Source organism: Pectinophora gossypiella, chromosome 29 (genome assembly GCF_024362695.1).
Source record: "Pectinophora gossypiella chromosome 29, ilPecGoss1.1, whole genome shotgun sequence".
NCBI lineage: Eukaryota > Metazoa > Arthropoda > Insecta > Lepidoptera > Gelechiidae > Pectinophora > Pectinophora gossypiella.
In genome coordinates, this window is record NC_065432.1 from 4,230,326 (window position 1) to 4,253,257 (window position 22,932).

General features: G+C 39.9%; 2 protein-coding genes across 5 annotated transcripts in view; one reads left to right on the forward strand and one right to left on the reverse strand.

Moving 5' to 3' along the window:
• Positions 1–22,932, reverse strand: part of LOC126379472 (uncharacterized) — a 116,841-nt gene that overhangs the window by 79,760 nt on the left and 14,149 nt on the right. Inside the window, exon 7 of one of the 4 annotated variants that reach the window (XR_007568346.1) lies at positions 16,789–16,924. The exons of 2 other annotated variants lie outside the window; for them this stretch is intronic. The gene's annotated coding sequence lies outside the window, so the exon portion shown is untranslated. Of the gene's footprint in view, positions 1–16,788; positions 16,925–20,168; positions 20,332–22,932 lie in introns of those variants that run through there. One more of the 4 variants, XR_007568344.1, reaches the window with a different exon arrangement.
• Positions 34–22,811, forward strand: LOC126379386 (GTP-binding protein 2-like). The gene is made up of 18 exons (XM_050028119.1): positions 34–279; positions 2,211–2,331; positions 3,149–3,283; positions 4,193–4,649; positions 5,231–5,363; positions 5,869–6,081; positions 7,124–7,217; positions 7,827–7,942; positions 9,387–9,551; positions 10,864–11,022; positions 12,027–12,139; positions 12,689–12,815; positions 13,177–13,291; positions 14,944–15,170; positions 16,285–16,629; positions 17,866–17,961; positions 18,815–18,942; positions 20,477–22,811. The coding sequence occupies exons 2-18, from the start codon at positions 2,214–2,216 to the stop codon at positions 20,517–20,519; spliced, it is 2,784 nt and encodes a 927-aa protein (XP_049884076.1). The 5' UTR covers positions 34–279; positions 2,211–2,213; the 3' UTR covers positions 20,520–22,811.

Sequence of the window (22,932 nt, forward strand, 5' to 3'; positions counted from 1 at the left end):
ATATTAGAATGTATGGTATATGTATGGTGTATAACTGACTCATACGCAAAAACTGAGCGAGTCTTAGTACACTTGAGCGTCCAGTTGTGTAATACAGCCATATTGTGTAAACAAATTTTCAGTGGATATATAATGTAATATTTAATCATATTTACGTCACTAGTAAATATTTGGCAGTGTTACTTGTTTGTGTACAGTGTTGATTCAGTTAGTATTTGTCTGAAAGCTGCGTTGGCAACTTCTATTGAATTTTTGTAGTGACCTTGCAACAGCTGTTTGGTGAGTACCTGTGCTTTCTATTCAAAAGATTAAAAATACTTTTTTCCTTTTTAATTAGGTGTTTTATTGTCAGCATACACTTTATCAAGTATATCCAAAAATATAATAACTGTCCTTTGTTATTCCCAAAATAAGTAATTTATTTTTGTATGAGTGGGATATGGGCAAGAGGATAATTGAGTTTTTTATACAGAAATAATGAATGAAAATGTTATAGAAATATTTTCATCAACTAAACTATTTTAAAACATTGAAAGAAAACACACTAACAAAAGTTTTTGGCAATGACTGACTAATGACCTTGAATAATAATTGCACCATTTATAATCATATTATTCCTTTGTTTGCTCAACATATTATTAGTCACACTTAGCAACAAAATTATTATAATAAAAAAGTATTTTTTTTTTAAATCAAGGGTACAAGGGTCAATGAACTTTGAATGAAAAAATATATACAAAGAACTGTCTTCTTGAATCTTGCATCTAGTATTATTATAATGCTAATAAGTTTCTGATAGCAGTAATAATATTCAGTTATCAATTTTGTCTTGTAATTAAATTATATTTTATTTCACAATAATTCCATTACAAAATACCTAACACATTTATTGCAAAAAAACTTATTTAATTTAGGTACCTGTTATTTATAATAGGGTAAAAAAATAAACCAAAAAGGAAAATATAAGTATAAATATTAAATCAAATCAAATATACTTTCTACCTTCTCTTCTTTCTTCTTCTCTTTTTTTTCTTTCTTTTTTTTTAACTTCTTTACTACCTAAAGAAAGAAGAGTGTTGTGAAAAACTAGAACCTGATAGAAGGCAGCAGTAACTGTCAGTACTATTCAGAGGTGGAGGATAGGAGTCGTAGTACGGCTTTGAAATAGACTACTCTGAGTGCCATCACACTCTCATTAGAGTACTGTGGGGTGGAAGGCAACACCTAAAAAGTAGCATGGAGAATGCTACACCAACAAGAGTGTGGCTTTTGAATTAGTGATGATGAATATTATAGATATTTTAACACTTACCTAAGTTTATTGAACTGTGTGACATTGAAATAATTTTATCCCATCTCTGTTTATAATTCATGCCTGCTACATGTGTATCGTCAGATTTCTTGGCAAGTAGCTACAGTGTTGCCCTTGCCAACAGCCTTTGAAAAAAATATAATCTGAGACTATAACGAAACTTTTTACAAAAAGAGGGAAAATGCCAAGTTGTTATGTCATAATCACATAAAATAGGTTGGTTGTAAACAGTCTAAATACTTCCCACTGCTGAGCACAGGCTCCCGTCAATCATCCGGCGGGGATATGGAGCATATTATTTTACCAAGCTGGAACTTTTTTTAGCCTTCTGGCTTCCGCGGTTAGTGATGCGTCAATGACAAATCTTGAGAGATTCTGGCTTCAAAATCTTCGCCTTAATTTGGTTTGGTATATGATTCTCTATTTTTTTTGTTTTCTTTTTAATATAAAAAAAAATCATCCATCCATCATGGTTCATCATATCCATCTTAGGACTTTGTATCAACAGTGGCTGCAAGTTGTCTTTGATTACTTGTGGCTCTGCCCACCCCATTTGGGATTACGGGCGTGAGTTTATGTATGTATGTATGTAAAAAAAACATTTTTTCGGACACCACAGACAGGCCGACAGATAGAAAACATATGGAAAATAATGGTTTTTTTTTGGAATTTTTTGCCTGGTTACCAAGACTTTTAGGCCAGAAAAATAATGTAAAAAAGAACGCTAAGAATAAAAATTATTAGAAAAAAATAAACCAAAATAATAATAACAAGTATTTAAAAAATTGTGGCAGAAAGGGAGAGAGGCCTTTGTCTTGCAGTGGGATGGTGTAGGTTAGAAATAATAATAGGTATTGTACTGTAAGTGGGTTAGTGAAAGCCTAAAGTTTTTTTTCAGACAATGGATTCCTTCTTTAGCCTGTTCGACCCTTCAGAGGGTCAAAGCAAGGGCTCCAATAAGAATAAACAGCGCAAGCCAGAACAGGATAATGTGAAGAAAAAGGCAGACGCTCCTAAAGGTCAGTTGTAGGTTTTTTCTCGAGTTGTGATTATTAGAACAATGTTTTCATCAACACTGGTGGTAGAAACGCTACTGAGACGCCATAGGCCGAACTTAACATACGTCATATAACCACTACAACCTTTTTTGACTTGACGCGGAGATGAGCAGAGGTGTGCAGGAATCGACCAATCACCTTGAGGGAGAGAGTGATAGGTCTTAGTTTTTCGCTCTCTCGAACGCTGTGATTGGTCAAATCCTATGAAATGATACATGTATCATTCACAAAATTAACAATTCACAGAATTAACAAACAAGATAAACATCTAGTAGGTATCATTTCGCAGAATAACAGATACGGTAATCATATTGCATCATTTATCAGAAAGGGAAATTACAAAAATACGTTAAAAATAATAAAATACTTTATTGCACACAAACTTATTCCAAAGTGGGCAAAGGCGGCCTTATCGCTAAGAGCTATGTTATTTGTGGTCTGTGTTTATTATTTGTAATTTACATTAAAACACGAAATCTAGTGAAATGTACGTTTATGTATGACTCGGTAGCGGAAAATCCGGTTCTCGATAACTTAGTATTAGTAGTAGTGAAATCCATAACTACCCACTGCCATAGCCTGGACACTTCATGAAAACAACCTCCTTTTACACAGACACCACACATTGACGGTATCCTACACGCGCATCTGTGGGTGTGACGTTTGACGCTATACGAGTGAAGACTAAACTACATTCTCGGGGGGAAAGTTGTATTTCCTAGTAGGTACACGTAAAATTCTTTCACTCATCACAGTACCAAATATTGTTCATCTCCAGGCCGTCGTCGCGGCCGGAAGTGTCAAGGGAAGCAGGAGCCTCTACCGGAGGAGTCCTCGTTCCTCTGTGAGCCGCAGCTGTCTGGAGAGGTGCTCGTGCATGGAGGGTACCTGGACAGCTACATCATCAGGGACGGTATGTAAATGTATGTAGGAAAGTGAGAATACTATGGAAGGATAATGAATGGGAATTTGATTGTTTATGGTATGAAAGGAGGATGGGTAATGAATGGGACAAGGATAAGGCAGTTTTAAAAAGTAAGAAAGGCGAGTCGATGGTGCAATGTCGGTCGGGTTAGAGGATTTTGTTAAATATAAGCAGTTATTTCTATATCCGACATGTATACATATTGGGAGTGACTTAAAGCCTTAAAAGTCTTAAGACCAAATGTCCTTTTAAAATCCAAACGCCATTTTTTAACTATTGCATTTGGAAATCTCGGCCGCAAGAGGTTAAGGCTTTAAACTAGAGGGCAGTAGGGACTATAATAGTGCTGATTCCTGTAGACACCATCTAATTTTATTTTAAGTTATACCTGTCAATTTCATATGCGCCGAAAAGGAAAGGGACGGGTAATCGATAGGCATAAAATTTATGGAACACACGTCAATTTTAGGCAGGAATTGTAAAAACCCTCCCAAACGTATATATTGGCCAATGACTCGATAGGATTAAGTTGACAGCACTTGTCAAACGGGTTGCATACCAGCGAGATGCCTATTTTATTCGCCCGGGTTATTCATTCGTTTTAAAATTCACGGTTGTCAATTATCCGTCGCTTTCCTTTTCGGCGGATAAGAAAATGACTGCAGCAATCGGGGCCAATGACAGCGGAAAAAGCGACAATGATGTGTCGGAATTGTAGTAAGTGGAATTCCGTTGACTCTGCCTATTCCAACGGCAAATAGGCGGGATCATATGTGTATATGTATGTACGGTGGGGCAGCGGAGTGAGCGATTATAACCCGACTCATCGTTCCCGATAAATCGCGTAATGTTAAGCAGGCCAATACCCTGCGGGTAACAAATTTTCCTACCTTCCAGAAACAAAACCAGATTCGGACGCGAAGCCAAAACGGCGCAACTCAAACCGTCGGAACCGCAGGAAAAAGAACAAAATCTCACCCGGGAAAGACATTCCCACTAACGCATGGACTTCTAAAACCTTAGACAACCTCGAAGGGACATCTAGAACTTCTGAGGAAATAAATTTGAGCTTAAACAATAAGTTTAATAAGACGAAGCATTGTAACGATGCTATAGGTAAAAACGTCAACGATTTATCAGATTATAAAAAGATTAAAAGGAAAAATTCAATGGAGGACATAGAAGATACCCAGAGAGACTCGTTCGAGTCGCGACAAGTGTACAATGTCATTGAGAAATTGGAGAAGGTCGGGTTGAAAGACGATATGTATCTATCTGGATGCCTCACTGAGGAAGATGAAGATTTCGACTTCTTCTACAGTTCAGAAGACATAGACGAGAGTTTTGACGATACGTAAGTTGTTGTTTTTATTTAGTCTTCTCCCGAAAAACGTAGTATATGATCCTAACGACCCGATTACTCTAGCTGTAGAGGCGACCTTCTTCTTCTTATCCCAGCCAGCCCATCCACCCTGGTGTCAGGGTTATTATATTGAGCCACCAAAGGCCCCTGACATGACTCATGTATCGACTACGGCTTAACGTGCCTTCCGAAACACGGATCATCTTACTTTCGGATAATCAGGCGATCAGCTTGTAATGTCCTAGCCAAACTAGGGATCACAAAGTGATTTTTGTGATATGTCCACACCGGGATTCCAATCCGGGGCCTCCGGAGGCGACCAATCAGTAGGAACAAACACTTTAGGACCTCGATACCGACCGTTGTCGTAGTAAACGATTTCCCTCATTCAGCGCTTATCGCTATTGTCCTACTAGTGTTGATGATTCTTTCAAATATAACTTTCTTAGACGACGCCCTGAACTGAGATTCATATCTAACGTAGCACCCTCAAGCCTGTCGTCAGGATCGCAAATGTCGTCAATTTACGACCCTTGAAAAGTGTCGTGTCTTAATGTAATGTTTATGTACAGAGCGTCAGACGTAGAAGACTCAGGCGACGAGGCATACGGCAGTCTACCTCCAGAACCCAGGTTCGGTAACGTGGAGTACAAGCTTCAACTGGTATCGCCTTGCGAGAGAAGGTTCCAGCATCTGGTTACGCAGGTAACACGCACTTACGCATACACGCGTACACACAATTACCTCACAGATATTTTTAACCTATCACTCTTTTATATCAAATTCAAAAATGTTAAATAATTTAGTAATTTGGCTGCCTAATATCACCTAGACAATTAATCCCATGCATTCATATCTTTTAGATAATCACTAATTACTCCCTTAGTCTTTTTCAACCTCCACCACAGGCTGATTTCTATCTTTTTTTTACTTTAAAAACCGAATAACTAGATACATGTGAGGTTAGCTCCTCATCATAAGCAACCCTCCTAACGGTACGGTAATAACATAAATGTAATAACATAATTAAGGGTCGATTTTTCAGTAGTCAGATAGCGTCAGTTCGTAGAATAAAGCCTACTAAAGATTTTCCCATTCCATTGACACATATTCGTTGATTGGAAATTCAACCCTTAGTGACTTAAGTTAGGGCTCCGACTATCGATCGGTAAATGTGGTAAGAACAAAATATAAGATGAAAATCCCCCAGCTGAAATGGCGCCTGCGCTCGGGCGGCGGCAGCGCGGTGTACGTGGTGGGCGTGCGCGACTGCGGCGCGCTGCGCGGGCTGCGCGCGCGCTCGCTGCGCGCGTCGCTGCGCACGCTGCGCCGCATGGCCGCCGCGCTGCACGCCACGCTGGCGCACGTCACGGCGCGCCGCCTCGCGCCGCACAGGGCCGTCGCTGAGGTCTACATTCGGAAGGTCAGATCGGGATAGCAATCGGGCCAGCAATGTGCTGTCCTTTACCCACGATATGTGTAAGAAAGTGACAGAGCTAGTTTTGTGTCTGCCAAATCGGCACCAATAACTATAGCGTTGCTTTATGACTATTACAAAGGGAAAAAAATAAGCCAAATCGGCAGCCTTTTTGCGAAACAACAATTATTTTTATATAATTATTGTGATGATGTGTGAAGGGCTGTTAGGTTGTAGGGAGGAAGTGTTATGATCTAATACATCTACAAAATAATTTCGTCTAAAAAAGCAATTCTGGTATTTGGCATTTGTTTGAAATTACGCAATCCCTTTGTTTGCGCCATTTTGCCATTTTCCGTAGAAATTGCGTTATGCCAAACAAAATGTCAAATAACAAAAAAATATTTTTAGGTGAAATGTACATTTATTATATGTTTTTTAATGTGGCATTTTTAGACCCGATGCGTAGTTGTCTTGTCAGTCGCACGGTTACTCTTTTTATACTAAATAAATAATAATATATATTCGAATATTATATTTAAATAAATTATATATAATTAAATAATAATATTAAATATTTATTCATCATCACCAGCCCATTAACGTCCCCACTGCAGGGGCACGGGCCTTCTCTATGGATGGATAGGGAGATCGGGCCTTAAACCGCCACGCGGGCCCAATGCGGATTGGTGGTTATTAACGACCGCTAATGCAGACGGGACCAACGGCTTAACGTGCCTTCCGAAGCACGGAGGAGCTCGAGATGAAAACTTTTTTTTTGTGGTCACCCATCCTATGACCGGCCTTTGCGAAAGTTGCTTAACTTCAACAATCGCAGACCGAGCGCGTTTACCGCTGCGCCACCGAGCTCCTCAAGAGAAGAAGTTGAGAGTGCATACAGTGAAAAACATCAAGAAAGCCAAAACATTGTAAGCTTATTTATTAGAACCAAAAAACTGACATTTAAAAACAACAGAACTTAACGGATATGACAATATATTTTTTTTACAACAAAAATATTTATTAGTTACCTATAATTTGTTCACAGTTGGCAGATACTCAACAGAGCATAGAACTGAGGGTAGCAGTCCTAGGAGCTAACGAAGCTGGGAAATCTACCCTTATTGGTGTACTAACGCAAGGTAATGTATTCGGGTAACGTTTTCCTGTGTCTAATAAATAAAGAAATCACATTTATTTAATAATAATAATAATAATAAAGTTTATTCAGGTAAAATCTACGACACACATATACATTTACAACATTAAAATATACACACATTAAATTAATATTTAGTATTATTTTAGTATTTCAGATATCTTACTCTTTTTTGTTTGTTTTTTTTATATGTTTGCATAAATATTAAATAAATAAAATTAGATTAGACTTTTAATTTTAATTGTAATTGCGCTAACATACATCTAAGTATTTTTGTTACTAATAATAATTATTATTCTATATGGGTAATACCAGAAATATTGTATTTTATTATTTTTATTACTAACCTTTATGTTTATTCATTTATTGCAAAGTTACAACAGTTAATTTATACTAGCCAAGATTTATGAGTAAAAAATATATATTTATTTATTTTTTATTTATAAAATAATTACAACTATAAGTTACCATACAGGCACATACCCAAGGCGGCACACGCTATTACATGACCTTATATGGTTACATAACTCAGACGCCATGGTTGGTGGAGTCGGTCATTGACCTTACACATTTTATCTATATTTTGTTTCAGGTGAGCTAGACAACGGGCGAGGCAGTGCTCGTTTGAACATGTTCCGTCATCTCCACGAAGTCAAGAGTGGCCGCACTTCGTCTCTTAGCCACGAGATACTAGGGTTCGATGCCCAGGTTTGTACTATTAAAATATAATTATTATTGTATATTTTACTAGTCAGTAAATTACATAGGGTAAAACTTGTTGTAATTTGTTTGTTGTTGTGGGACGGAAGGCAAGAGGGAAACCACTGTCCTATTTTGCCCTAAAAGTAGCATGGAGAATGCTACACCGTCAAGACCGTGGCTCTTAAATTAGCGACGATGAAAATTTGTTACCGTATTTTTTTTACTAAATTATCAATTCACCGAAAGTTAAAAACTTATTTAAAAACAGTTTTTTTCTGTAATGATTATGGATATAGGTGTTTTTCATTTCGCAGATTATTAACTTCATTAAACAAGCAATAAATCTCAGAACTACTTCGCTACAAAATAAATCTGCGAAAAATATTTCGTCGCAAAGTTGGAAATAGGTCTAAAATGAAGTATTTTATGGCACTTGAATCACATTAACGGTAATCACATAACATAAACTCACTATCATATCCCAATTGAGATAGTCAGACGTAACGTACATCCACCGCAGATGATGTGTCTACACTCAGCGGGATCCCCTGTCAGGGAGACATAAGAGTGATGCAGAGAATTAGATCTGGATTTGTTCTACTGAATTATGCTGAAAACAGAATTTGTTCCGTTAAAAAAACCGAAAAACCAAGTTTTCTAACCGACCTCCAGCCAGCGGGATATTTACCAAAGTTAAGTCTGATGAAGTATAAATTGGTATTAACTTTTAGATCTGTATTTATTCTGTTCAACAAAACAAAAAAAAAATACTTCTACCGTCCTTACTTTAGCTACAATCAAGCTGCAATGAAACCTCCAGTCAGCGGACTTTTTCTCTCAATGACATTCTTTTGTAACTTTTACACTAAAATAATATCGTTCAAATTCTATACTTTTTAATTTAAGCACTAGATGTACGAATAGGTAATTTAAGTGAAATTATAGTCGTAAATAGGTTATTTTTTATTAGATTACTGTAAAAGTTACAAAATAATTTCATTGAGAGAAAAAGTCCGCTGACTGGAGGTTTCATTGCAGCTTGATTGTAGCTGAAGTAAGGACGGCAGAAGTATTTTTTTTTGTTTTGTTGAACAGAATAAATACAGATCTAAAAGTTAATACCAATTTATACTTCATCAGACTTAACTTTGGTAAATATCCCGCTGGCTGGAGGTCGGTTAGGAAACTTGGTATTTCCGTTTTTTTAACGGAACAAATTCTGTTTTCAGCATAATTCAGTAGAACAAATCCAGATCTAATTCTCTGAATCACTCTTATGTCTCCCAGACAGGGGATCTCGCTGAGTGTAGACACATTCGCAGATGAACTAAGTACCCACACCTCACCGAGCTTTCTGTTAGGCCAACGTGATAGGTGAGCCGTATCGCCGTATATAATGCCCGAGCCAACTATCAGTGAAATCGAGTAAACATTTATATTTATTCAACAGGGTAACGTAGTAAACTACGGTTGCTCGGAGCTAATGACAGCAGAGCGCATCGGGGAGCGTAGCGCCAAGTTGGTGTCATTCTTAGACTTGGCCGGGCACAGCAAGTATCAAAGGACCACACTCCACGGACTCTCTGGCTACTCGCCGCACTACGCCATGATTGTGGTGAGTACTGTACACACAAATACAGATTCCACACACACACACTTACTCAAAATGGCACACACACCACACGTACTCAGTATATCCTTATAGCACACCCCGGACACTTCAAACAACCTCGTTTTACACAGACACACTACACGTGTGTGACGGGTGTGACGCGCGACGCCATACGATTCAAGTCGATAAACTGTGTTATTGTGCTATTAGCGTAGTATTATTCCTTACCTCCCATGGGGGCTGGGCCCCAAAGGGCATCCGCCGGCGGGGACGCGGTTGTGTGCAATTGCGTTCCCGTATCCCCGCCACACGGCGGCAAAGAGGAACACCGTTGGGTTTTAGTGGGTATACCGGGTGGCAACACCCGGGGAGTCCCACATAACCACGTCGTCGTCCCCGGGCGGCGTGGTATGCGTAATGCATTTCCCAACGTTAAAAAAAAAATATTAAAAATTAAAAAATATTATTCCTTACCCTATGCGTATAGAGAAAAAAATGCTATAAGAATACCAGGTATGCTCAAAACTGACATCCATCATCTATATTGTCGATTTGTTTTTAATTATTCAACACACTGAGCATATCTAATCCTTACTCAAACCACCTGAGCATCCTCAGTGCTCCCATTTGTCTAACCAAATACTAAGTGCCTCTCAGAAGCAAACCTAACGGCCTCCGTGGTCCAGTGGTTTGAGCGTTGGGTTCAAAACCCGGAGGTCCCGGATTCAAATCCCGGTGGGGACACATCACGAAAATCACTTTGCGATCCCTAGTTTGGTTATAGAACATTACAGGCTGATCACCTGATTGTCCGAAAGAAAGATGATCCGTGTCCTGGTTACTACTTACTGATGTAAGTTAGTAGTCGTTACATGAGCCATGTCACCTTTGGCGGCTCAATAGTAACCCTGACACCAGGGGTGATAGGGTTGGTAATCCACCTCACAACCCACTCGATAGAAGAAGCAAACCTACAATACTCCAAAAAAAAGTTGCCATCTAAAAATAAGAATAAAATAAATTTATTGCCAGTAACAATTTACATTTGTTATAAGAACTAGGTAATTATGAATATTAGGAATACATACATACATACATACATACATAAACTCACGCCCGTAATCCCTAATGGGGTGGGCAGAGCCACAAGTAATCAAAGACAACTTGCAGCCACTGTTGATACGAAGTCCAAAGATGGATATGATGAACCTTATGGTGATAAGGGATCTGCCTATCGCCCATAACATTAGTCCATTGTATTAGGAATACATTATTTTCAATATATATTTTTTAATACAATATTTTCCCTACCTAGATCTCGGCAACAGCGGGCATAACCCCGATAACAGAGGAGCACATAGCGCTCTTGACAGCGCTGGATCTACCATTCTTCGTGGTTATCAGCAAGATGGAGCTGGCGCCGTGCGTGCCGCATCTAGTCGCACGACTCACACAGATACTGCCCAAAAACAAGGTACATAGATACCGGCTAACTACAACGGAGGTCCCGGGTTCGATTCCCGGTGGGGACATATCACAAAAATTACTTTGTGATCCCTAGTTTGGTTAGGACATTACTGGCTGATCACCAGATTGTCCGAAAGTAAGATGATCCGTGCTTCGGAAGGCACGTTAAGCCGTTGGTCCCGGTTACTACTTACTGATGTAAGTGAGTAGTCGTTACACGAGCCATGTCAGGGGCATTTGGCGGCTCAATTATAACCCTGACACCAGGGTTGATGAGGTTGGTATTCCACCTCACAACTACACGATAAGAAGAAGAAGACTACAACGTATATACAGGGTGTTAGTGACATCGTAACGAATACTGAGGGGGATGATTCAGACCATGATTTTCGGTTTATATCAAGTGAAATTTTCCGTCGCAAAATTCAAGGCTTAATTTTTTTATAATTATATTCAGTTCCATACTTTTGCGACGTGAAATTCCACTTGATATCAACTCAGATTCATGGTTTGAATCATCCCTCAGTTTTCGTTACGATGTCACTAACACCCTGTATAACAGACAAATCTCAATTTCTATAGGTTTGGGCAGAGGGACAATTTACCGGTTTAAGTGTATGGGTGTGTCTCATTGGCATAATATAAATTTTTTTTAAGAGGCTTATATTAAATAGAATTATTATTATGATTATGTGTAATAATACATTTATTTCATGGGCATCTACGTGTTGGCTTCGGCCCCAACACGCCTTCCAAAAGTCCGGGACTCCATAGTCCCGAGATATGGAAACGACATACAAATAATAATAATAAAAACATTTATTTCTGACAAACCACAACACACATAGGTATATATTTTATACAGAATGGCTCCGATTCCTGCAGACTCCTAATTTTATTTTAAGTTATACCTGTCATTTTTAAAATAACTGCGTAATAGCAATATCGCTTTTTTAGATGAATTGATTCATTGGCCTTTTCCAAACCCCTGAAATATATTTTCTCCAACAGAAACCCCTGCTGATAACAGACGAGAATGCAGCAAGGAACTGCGTCGCGCCGCAGAAGTTGATACTGGACGCCATCGATGGGGACACGCACTCTAAGACAGAGGAGGAGGATGAGTAAGTGCACTTTATTTCAATTCAAATTCAGAAATATCTTTATTCAGTAGGTAACATAGTTACACTTTGAATCGTCAATTTTTACATAACGAACGTCTCATCCGCCTAAAACTACTGCAGCTTCTCACAACCTGTATAGCCAGGGAAAAGAAGCTGCAAGAAAAACCTCGGCACAGGGCCCTGGACGTTCTTTAAAAAAAATAAAAATAAACATAAAATATTGTTATACAATTGAGTAATTTAGCTGCCTAATATCAGTTCTCAGACAGTTAATCCCATGCATTCATATCTTCTAAATAATCACTAACTTTATAATAACCTTTTTTGTAAAGTTTTCGTTTTTGTCTTAAAACAGTTGAGAGGCAAATTCTGAACTGGACCACGGAGACCATTATGTTATGATATTAATAGAGTAATATAAGTTAGAAATAAATATTACATACTTATGAAGCTAACGTCATTTTATATCGTCAAAACTTAACTGCTGGAGGCCGAAAATTCGGTAAAATGATTTTAGGCCAAATGATAATATTAAATGACTGCTTGCAGAGCAACAACAGAGTGCGTGCCAGTGTTCCCGACTAGCAGTGTTCGCGGCGTCGGGCTGAACGCCCTACACGCGTACCTGCTCGCCCTGCTGCCGCCCGACAGACCAGCACCGCACAAACATGAGCACGTAAGTTGGAATAGACTAGTTTCCAATTAGCCACATCAGGGGGATTAAAATGGCCTCATCGATGCAATCCACTCAAGAAAGCAATATTGCTATTTGACATTTGTTCGCATTGCGCACTTACTTTTATAAGCGCAAATGTCAAAATTCCTATTGTTAGTTGCTTTTTCATACAAATGCCATAGTAATTTCGTGTTTTATGTATCTGGGGGGTTGAAATCGAAGCAATTCACTCAAGAAAGCAATATTGCAATTATGACATTTGCAAAGCAATATGACATTTCCGCATATAAAAGTAAGCAATATTGCTTTTAGATTTTTTGCTTTACATGAATTAATTCATTGTGGCCTTTCTAACCTCCAGGAGACGTGTGAATTCCAAATAGATGAGGTGTTCCACATGGGGGACTCCACTGGCCCCGTGGTCGGGGGCCTGCTGGCGAGGGGGCAGCTGTTTGAAGGAGACGACCTTATTATAGGTAACACTATTTATACATTTATTTATTTATTGACTACTACTACTTCATATATATAAAACATTAACAACTAAGACAGTTACTAAAATTAAGGCATATATTTAACGCGGCGACAAACTAATGTGATTTAGGGTTTTAAAAGTAATTAAAATGGATAGCAAAAATAATAGGTTGGCAGCTACAGTGAAGTAGCATTTTAAGCATAAAGTAGCAGCTTTATATTAAGTTATAAGCGTTATTTAAATTTAAATTGGCAGTGATTTTTTTTGTGTAGCAACTGAATTTATTGTTAGGCGACAACTTGACGGCGGATAAAATGTAGAAATAGGCTTTTATCAATTATACAATGAGATCGTTTATAAAATTAAATGGGATGAGAAAAAAATATGCATAAGGTCACAAGGAAAACATACTATGTGCAACATTTTATGAGGTCTAAATAAAGCAAATAGTGGCATGCAAAAAATATTATTGGTTTATAATAATTCTTGTGTGGCTACGGTTACCTAATCTTAAGTTCGATATTTTTTCTGTAGAATTTCATTAAACAGAAAACTTTCGACTATTTTCGTTTCGGTTTTTTTCACTTCGCCGAAATCACGTTTGCCTAAGTTTCGTTTGACTTAATAACGTAGCTTAATAACAATTCGTTATTTTTGTTACTCCGACGTTTCATTACTATTTTTCCAAGTTACGGTTGGCCGAAATACATTTTGTCCAAAATATCATGATGCCGAACATTCATTACACTACTGGTAATAAACCTTCAAAATCAGTGACTTTAAAAGGTCTTCATCGCCGCTTCTTGGCCCTTCGGGCCTCAATGGTCACAAGTAACCTAACCCACTCGACTATATGGCAGGGGGTGAGCAAAGCGAGCTCACAGCCTACAGCCTTCGTAACCTATATCTACAGTGTCGGGGTGCCGCGAATTTCCGAGCTCGCTTCGCTCGCACTCGTGACTGCTGTCGTTACGAAACAAATCTTCACCGCCGCCTCTCGGCCCTTCGGGCTTCGATGGTCGGGCTCGTTGGAAGGTCAGACAGGCAGTCGCTTCTGTAAAAAACCGGACCTGTCTAATCGTCAGGTTAGGTAAGCGGATCCTGTGAAAAGGGGATAAGGCTAGGGAGATGATGATTTGTACTGGAATCAGTAGCCATACAAGTATTATTATCTTCTTCTTCTTATCGTGTGGGTTGTGAGGTGAATTACCAACCTCATCAACCCTGGTGTCAGGGTTACTATTGAGCCTTTGGCGGCTCAATAGTATTATTATAAACCAATAATATTTTTTGCATGCCAATATTTGCTTTATTTAGACCTCATAAAATGTCGCACATAGTATGTTTTATATGACCTTATGCATATTTTTTTCTCATCCCATTTAATTTTATAAACGATCTCATTGTATAATTGATAAAAGCCTATTTTCTACATTTTATCCGCCGTCAAGTTGTCGCCTAACAATAAATTCGGTTGCTACACAAAAAAATCACTGCCAATTTAAATTTAAATAAGGCTTATAGCTTACTGGAATCAGTACAAATAGCTAATTAGTGATAAAGAGCGAGTAGGAAGAAAGGGTAAGTGAGCTCTGTGAGAAACGGGATATTGCAAGGGAAATGATGAGTTATAGTTTCATTATGTCCCAACAGGGCCTCTGGAGCAAGGCGAATTCGTTGGCGTGAAGGTGACCTCCGTGTACCGAAATAGGGCTCCGCACCAGTGGGTGGGCGCCGGGCACGCCGCGTCGCTGGGGCTCACGCCCGCCGTGCCGCTGCGGCCGCGGCCCGGGATGGTGCTGCTCAGCCGGCCCGAGGCTCCGCCCCTCCGGGACAGGCCCTCCTACCCCGGCACCTGCTCCTGCACCGGCACTCATCAGGTATTATTTCTTTTTATTATGGTGCAATTGAAAATTGATTATGAAATTAATGACATTATTGTATATTGTATTAATTTATTTATTTTATTTTTTTATTTAACTTGACATCCTTAAATCTAAATACCTTTGAAATTTTAACATTATTGCTTAATTCAATTAAATTCATTGACATTGTTACTTTGTTTCTGCTATTTAAATTATTATAAATTGCTATAAATTTTATGCTATTAATTATTTTCGTAACAGCCTCCGTGGTCTAGTGGTTAGAGCATTAGGCTCACGATCTGGAGGTCCGGGTTCGATTCCCGATGGGGACATTGTCGTAATCACTTTGTGAGACTGTCCTTTGTTTGGTAAGGACTTTTTTGATTGTCAGGCTTGAATCACCTGATTGTCCGAAAAAGTAAGTTGATTCCGTGCTTCGGAGGGCACGTTAAGCCGTTGGTCCCGGCTATTAGCCGTAAAAAAAAAAAACACCACCAACCCGCAGTGGAGCAGCGTGGTGGAGTATGCTCCATACCCTCTCCGGTTGATTGAGAGGAGGCCTGTGCCCAGCAGTGGGACGTATTAGGCTATTTATGTTATGTTATGTGTAATTATTTTTGTAAAATTGTTATGTTCTTGTCATGAAATATTTAAATATGTTAAGTATGGATGATGTATAATGTCGAACACAATGTAAAAATTATTAACGATTACATAACTAAATAAATTAAGTGTATTTGTATTGTATACAATACAATACAGAAACTCTTTATTGCACTTAAATCATATTATATACATTCATCATCATCATCAGCCCATTAACGTCCCCACTGCTGGGGCACGGGCCTTCCCTATGGATGGATAGGGAGATCGGGCCTCAAACCACCACGCGGGCCCAGTGCGGATTGATGGTTATTAACGACTGCTAATGCAGCCGGGACCAACGGCTTAACGTGCCTTCCGAAGCACGGAGGAGCTCGAGATGAAAACTTTTTTTTTTTGTGGTCACCCATCCTAAGAGCGGCCTTTGCGAAAGGCCGCAAACCGAGCGCGTTTACCGCTGCGCCACCGAGCTCCTCACTCACTTCACGCTCTTCACTCGTAATAATTGAGATTTCCATCATTTCAGATCCCAAACATCCTAAACTCCCGTCCATCGGAGAGCCCGAAAGACCGCAAGAACATCCGGCGAAAAAACAAGAACTTACTCCTCGACATCGCCAAAGTCCAAAACAGCCTCATAAAAGACGAACTGATTGAGAACAACAACATATACCATGGGAGCGAAAAGGACGGCACGATAGTCAAAGATAACGCGCCCAATGTGCCAGAGAGAGACGGCAGTAAGGATTATGGGTATGAGGTTGAGCTTGAGAAGGAAGGGAGTGAAAAGAGTGGGGATGAAAAGTGTACGTGCGGTGATCAAGTGATGCTCGAAGACCCCAATGATCCAAGAGGCTGTATTTACTTTCAAGTAAGTTTACATAACATAGATAAACAGCCTATATAGTCCCACTGCTGGGCACAGGCCTCCCCTCAGTCAACCGGAGGGGGTATGGAGCATACTCCACCACGCTGCTCCAATGCGGGTTGGTGGAGGTGTTTATACGGCTAATAGCCGGGACCAACGGCTTAACGTGCCCTCCAGCACGGAATCATCTTACTTTTTCGGACAATCAGGCGATTCAAGCCTGAAAAGTCCTTACCAAACAAAGGACAGTCTCACAAAGTGATTTCGACAATGTCCCCATCGGGAATCGAACCCGGACCTCCAGATCGTGAGCCTAACGCTCTAACCACTAGACCACCGAGGCTGTTCCAGGTAAGTTTAAAACCACCTTATCACCATAAGGCCAACGGCCTCCGTGGTCCAGTGGTCGAGCGTTCTGTTCACTATCCGGAGGTTCCGGGTTCGAATCCCGGTGGGGACAAATCACTTTGTGATCCCTAGTTTGGTTAGGACATTGCAGGCTGATCACCTGATAGTCCAGAAGTAAGATTTGTGCTTCGGACGGAAGGCACGTTAAGCCGTTGGTCCCGGTTACTACTTACTGTGTAAGTACGTAGTCGTAACTTGAGTCACGTCAGGGGCCTTTGGCGCAATAGTAATCCTGACACCAGGGTTGACAAGTTTATCCATGATAATTGCGTTGAATAAATGATTCTGATTTTTGATTTCTGACAGGTATAACTTAAAACACACAATAACGGGTTCTTACCGCGTTTAAAGTAGGGATATCGGAAGTAGGGAAATATCAGGAGTCTCATATCCCTACTTTAAACGCGGTAAGAACTATTATGTGTTTTAATTATGATAATAACCGCGTAAACTTAAAACAAGGTATAACTTAAAATTAGATGCCTTTGGCCGCCATCGCAACCACGTTGGCGTCTGCAGGAATTAGTACCAATGTCAACCTTTTGGCGGCGAGGGTGTACTGCCGCCAAAGGATGTTTTCGTGGTACCGAACTGAGCATAGTATCCCGCTAGCCACAAGTTGGTAGAGTGACTAGGGATCGACGATCCAACGGTGTTATGTTGGAAGTTGTATATATGCGTCTTGCTGTGTAAACTTCGATATCGCGTTTCACGACGGCTTGAAGACTGCATTATTGAATGTGGCGCCATCTGTTGCATGTGGGCAGAACTAGCTGGCCAACTAGTTGGGTCCGCCACAACCTTATAATGGTATACCATTTATATTTACAGGCTTCAGTGCACGTGTTAAGACACCCCACTGTGATATATCCCGGGTTCCAATGCACCGTCCACGTCGGGAACGTGAGACAGACTGCCATCATTGAGGTAACACATCATTCCGTCCTTTTTCCACTTCAATAAAAAGAAGCCAAACGCTTTGTCAAAAACATAGACGCCTGTATCCCCGAAGGAGTAAGCAGACGTGTATGAACCCCGATACCGGCCCGCCGGCGTTGTCGACGATTTCCCTCAGCGCTTATCGCTATCAAAAAAAATTCAAAATTCCAAAATATTTATTTTTGAAAATTGGCTTACAAAGTTAGCGCTTTTTGGACGTCAAAAAATTAAATTACATATTATGTAACTAGCTGTAAAACTACTACCACATCGGAATCTGTAACGCTGAGGGAAAGACGTGGCCAGAAAACCTCCCAGCACAGGGCCCTAGTCCTACTGTTTCATGTTTTCCTTTCTTTTCTTTTTTTATCGACCCACTAGGGTCGATTAATTCAAGTATTTGTCCTCTCAGACGACGCCCTGACCCGAGGTTCGCGCCCAACTGGGCACCCTCAGGCCTGTTGTCTTCTTTGTACCGGGTGAGAGCCTTCAGCGCTCCCCATTTGTCCGGTAGATGACATTGTGAGGTACGTCGGAAAGCAATGGATGAGACTTGCACAGGACCGGAAAGGATGGCGTGAAAGAGAGGAGGCCTGTACCCAGCAGTGGGTGGACACAGGCTGAGTAAATAGATAGAAATCTAGCTGGCGAGGTATGGATGTGAATACCTTTTTTTTTTGACGAGACTTATTGTAGATTTGCCGCAGATGGCATTAACTACTTGGCCGGACAAATGGGGAGCGCTGAAGGCTCTCACCCGGTGCAACGTTTAAGACAACAGGCCTGAGGGTGCCCAGGGAGGCAATACGACACCGATATACGAACAATGTCCCCCCTGCAGGGTATTATGTCTCACAAGAGCGAGCTCCGCGCGGGCGAGGCGGCGCCCGTCATGTTCCGCTTCGCGCGCTGCCCCGAGTACCTGCTGCGGGACAGGAGGCTGCTGTTGACTGCAGGATTGGCCACCAGGTAATATCATTGTCACACGTGCACTCACGCACTCATAAAACATGTACATGCGGACACCTACACGCACATGCGTACACGTACACGCACATGCGTACACGCACGTGCACTCATATACAATGGTACATGCATACACGTGAAGGCTTAAGTATGCACGCACGCACGTATCATCGCACGCATTAGTGCACAACTTATATTAGAATTTTTAAACATCCTCAGGGCAATCAATTTTTTTTATACGTTTGAAGGGTTAAGTGTATGCATTTTGTTTTTTTTTCTGAAATAAAGCTTTATTATTATTATGTTTGTCATTTCCAAATCTTGGGCCTATGGAGTCCCGGACCTTTGGAATGCGTGCGTGGGGCCGAAGCCAATACGTATAGGCCCTTTAAGACAATTTAATCTAAATGTTGTGTGACACCAACCGGCGATTATCTACGTATACACTATGCGAATGCACCCAATGACAATCCCCGGTTCCCAATTATTATTATTATTACCACCAATACACCACACCATATTGCGCGCGCTGGCGGACCGGTGGGACCCACGGTTGCTGGCCCGATTGTTACGACTGCACGCAGTCAAACAAATATAGTCTGCCGCCATCGGGGGTCCAACCAACCTCGATTACTTATTTGTTACTAATACTAGATTTAAGTTTGTAATGTTACTAAGAAATATGGATGTATTTTTATAAGCCCGAAATAAACTTTTATTATTATTATTATATCTTTTTCATATCTCGGGCCTATGGAGGCCCGGACTTTTGGAAGGCGTGCGTGGGGCCGAAGCCAACACGTAGAGGCCCCTTAAGACAGTTTAATCTAAATGTGGTGTGACACCAACCGGCGATTATCCCTGTATGCACTATGGGAGTGCACCCAAAGACAATCCCCGGTTCGTGTAGCTAGGACTATTGCAAATTATGGGAACAAAACGAACTGGGCTATTGGGTTGGGGTTAGTGGACCGGGATACTGGAGCTATGGGGGACTATGGCGCCTGCTCGACCAATGTTGGTAAACATGGATAAATGAGCAGGCGGCGACTCGCCACTCACTGGATGGGCCACCTATCTAGCCGATTATTATTATTATACTAGAATACATACATAAACTGCCTATATACGTCCCACTGCTGGGCACAGGCCTCCCCTCAATCAACCGGAGGGGGTATGGAGCATACTCCACCACGCTGCTCCACTGCGGGTTGGTGGAGGTGTTTTTACGGCTAATAGCCGGGACCAACGGCTTAACGTGCCCTCCGAAGCACGGAATCATCTTACTTTTTCGGACAATCAGGTGATTCAAGCCTGAAAAGTCCTTACCAAACAAAGGACAGTCTCACAAAGTGATTTCGACAATGTCCCCATCGGGAATCGAACCCGGACCTCTAGATCGTGAGCCTAACGCTCTAACCACTACACCACGGAGGCTGTTTTTTTTATAAGTCCGAAATAAACTTTTATTATTATTATACTAGAATAGATGGATCCATTATCTACAGGGTGTTTACTATTAATTTTATTGTTACAGAGCAATCGGCAGGATAACCCAGACATTCCCCTACGTGCCTTGAAGAGAACCCAAGTTCTGGAGGAAAACGTCGATGGATACAATAACCCCTACAAATTAAATAGTCACCTAGATTTTGACACGAGACGTCTATTTAAATAGCACGGGTTATAGCTTAATTATTTTTAACTAATTCGATATTAACTCGTTTATCCGACCGATAAGTAAAGTCTATAATTATTACTTAAAACTTGTACCAGCACTCGCGGAGTATAACCCGGGTGCTTTCAAGGCCAGATTCAACAGGCACCTTCTGGACGAGCTCAGTCCATCTTCATAACAGATTTAAGAGCCTCGCTCTTGTCGATGTAGCATTCTCCATGCTACTTTTTTAGGGAAAAATAGGGCAGTAATTACCCTCTTGCCTTGTATTAATATGTATACACTTTGGTACCATGTCACATTAACTTTTTTGACAAATTGAACTGTAAGTCTCACTTATTGTCAAATATGTTGCTGCGACAGGGTTCTAAAGTGGGTACATTATATTTCTCATGACTGTACACAATAGTATGCAACTAGAGAATATTGAATATGTCTTGTACAACGATTTAGATATTGTATTTAAAATTATATAGCTAATTAGGTAATTAGGTATTATAATTAAATTATACATCTAGCGAATCAAAATGGCTTCGCCCGGGTATAACGTAACGGGCGCGAACCTCGGCTCAGGGCGTCGTCTGAGTGGATATTTGAAAGAATTTATTGACTTCAGTGGGTAGGTAGCGATAAGCACTGAATGAGGGAAATCATCGACCACGCCAGCAGTTTTTTTATCTTTAATAAAACGTATATTTATCTTTTTTTATCTTAAAACGTATATTTTTTAACCACTCTACATATTAAAACAATGGGGTGTCGATTTTAAAAGTACATTGGGTCTTACGACATAAAATAAAAGAATAATACTACGTATAGAACGGTAACTCTCCGCCTCACACCAATTCGTATCGGGCGCGGCACACTAAGAATAAGATCTTTGTGGTGGAACCCAACTAGTTGGCCAGCTAGTTCCGCTCACATGCAACAGATGGCGCCACATTCAATAATGCAGTCTTCAAGCAGTCGTGAAACGCGATATCGAAGTTTACACAACAAGACGCATATATACAACTTCCAACACAACACCGTTGGATCGTCGCGTCGATCCCTAGTCACACTACCAACTTGAGGCTAGCGGGGTACTATGCTCAGATCGGTACCACGAATAACATCCTTTGTATGGAGTTGGCTTACGTGTTAAATTACAACAGTAATTTACAAAAAAAATGTTACAACACTGTTGTTGATTTTACCCGATTTCGCGTAGGAATAATAAAATGCTTTACTAAATCGAAAGGTACAATTTTTGCTTTAAGTTAAAAAGATCTTCATCGAATTTAGTTTGATTTTTAGTTTAGATTAAGACTAGGTTTAGTTTTTTAAATTATAGATTTTTTTCTAGTTTTCTACTAACAATTTGGTTTTTAAAACCGCCAGTGAAGATTTAAAATTTATAAAAAAGTAGTCTGCAAGAAAGGTTCACATTTATTTAAAAAAATAAAAGGCAACTACTTAATGTTGTCTAAAAATATGTGAATATTGTACCCACTTCCAAATTTTTTAATAGATGTTAGACATTTTTAGCAAAAGCTCACAAAATTTATCAATTTTTAATGCATAAACTGGCAACATTAATCTCACTCCTCCAATCAGAACACGGCGCAAGGCGTTGCAATGTTGCCAATTTATACATAAAAAATGTAATTTAGGTGTGAAAAAATAGTATTATTTAATCAAAGTTATTTTATAGTATAGATTATAAAAAATCTAAAAATTGGTTGAAAACTTTTTGCAATATTTTTCCTTTTGTAACGTTAAAAAGCAATGCTTTATAAAACTGTGATCATTGCGGAAAATATTTTTTTTTTTAAATATAGACGTCTTTTTTTGAGAACAGACATAAACTATTTATTTTAGTTTGACATCTCAAAAATATGTTCTATAACTTTACACTCATCGTAAGCGACGGATGGTTATGTCTAGCGGTCTGCCGCAACTCTCAATATAAGAAATAATGTATGATATATTTATCTAAACCTGGACCAATTCTGAATTGGTCATAAAAAAATATAAATAAATAAATGAAATAACAAAAAGCAGAACTCAATTTGTAATATCGATATTTATAGATAATTTACTGCACAGCTCTAGTATTGCCAACATAAGCGCACGATGTAACTACTTTCATGCTATCAAGTTGGTAAGGAAAATCTAGCCTTGTTTTTGACATAAGTCTATAACGATTTATGCAATAACAAAATCAAGTATGCTCAAAAATGTGTCTACACTCAGCGGGATCCCCTGTCTGGGAGACATAAGAGTGATGCAGAGAATTAGATCTGAATTTGTTCTACTGAATTATCCTGAAAACA

Excerpts from the sequence above, each read along its gene's own strand:
- LOC126379386 (XM_050028119.1), top strand. The coding sequence starts at position 2,214 with ATGGATTCCTTCTTTAGCCTGTTCGACCCTTCAGAGGGTCAAAGCAAG. Across the intron at positions 5,364-5,868 it reads TCCAGCATCTGGTTACGCAG|CTGAAATGGCGCCTGCGCTC; the intron begins GTAACACGCACT and ends AAAATCCCCCAG. Across the intron at positions 7,218-7,826 it reads TATTGGTGTACTAACGCAAG|GTGAGCTAGACAACGGGCGA; the intron begins GTAATGTATTCG and ends ATTTTGTTTCAG.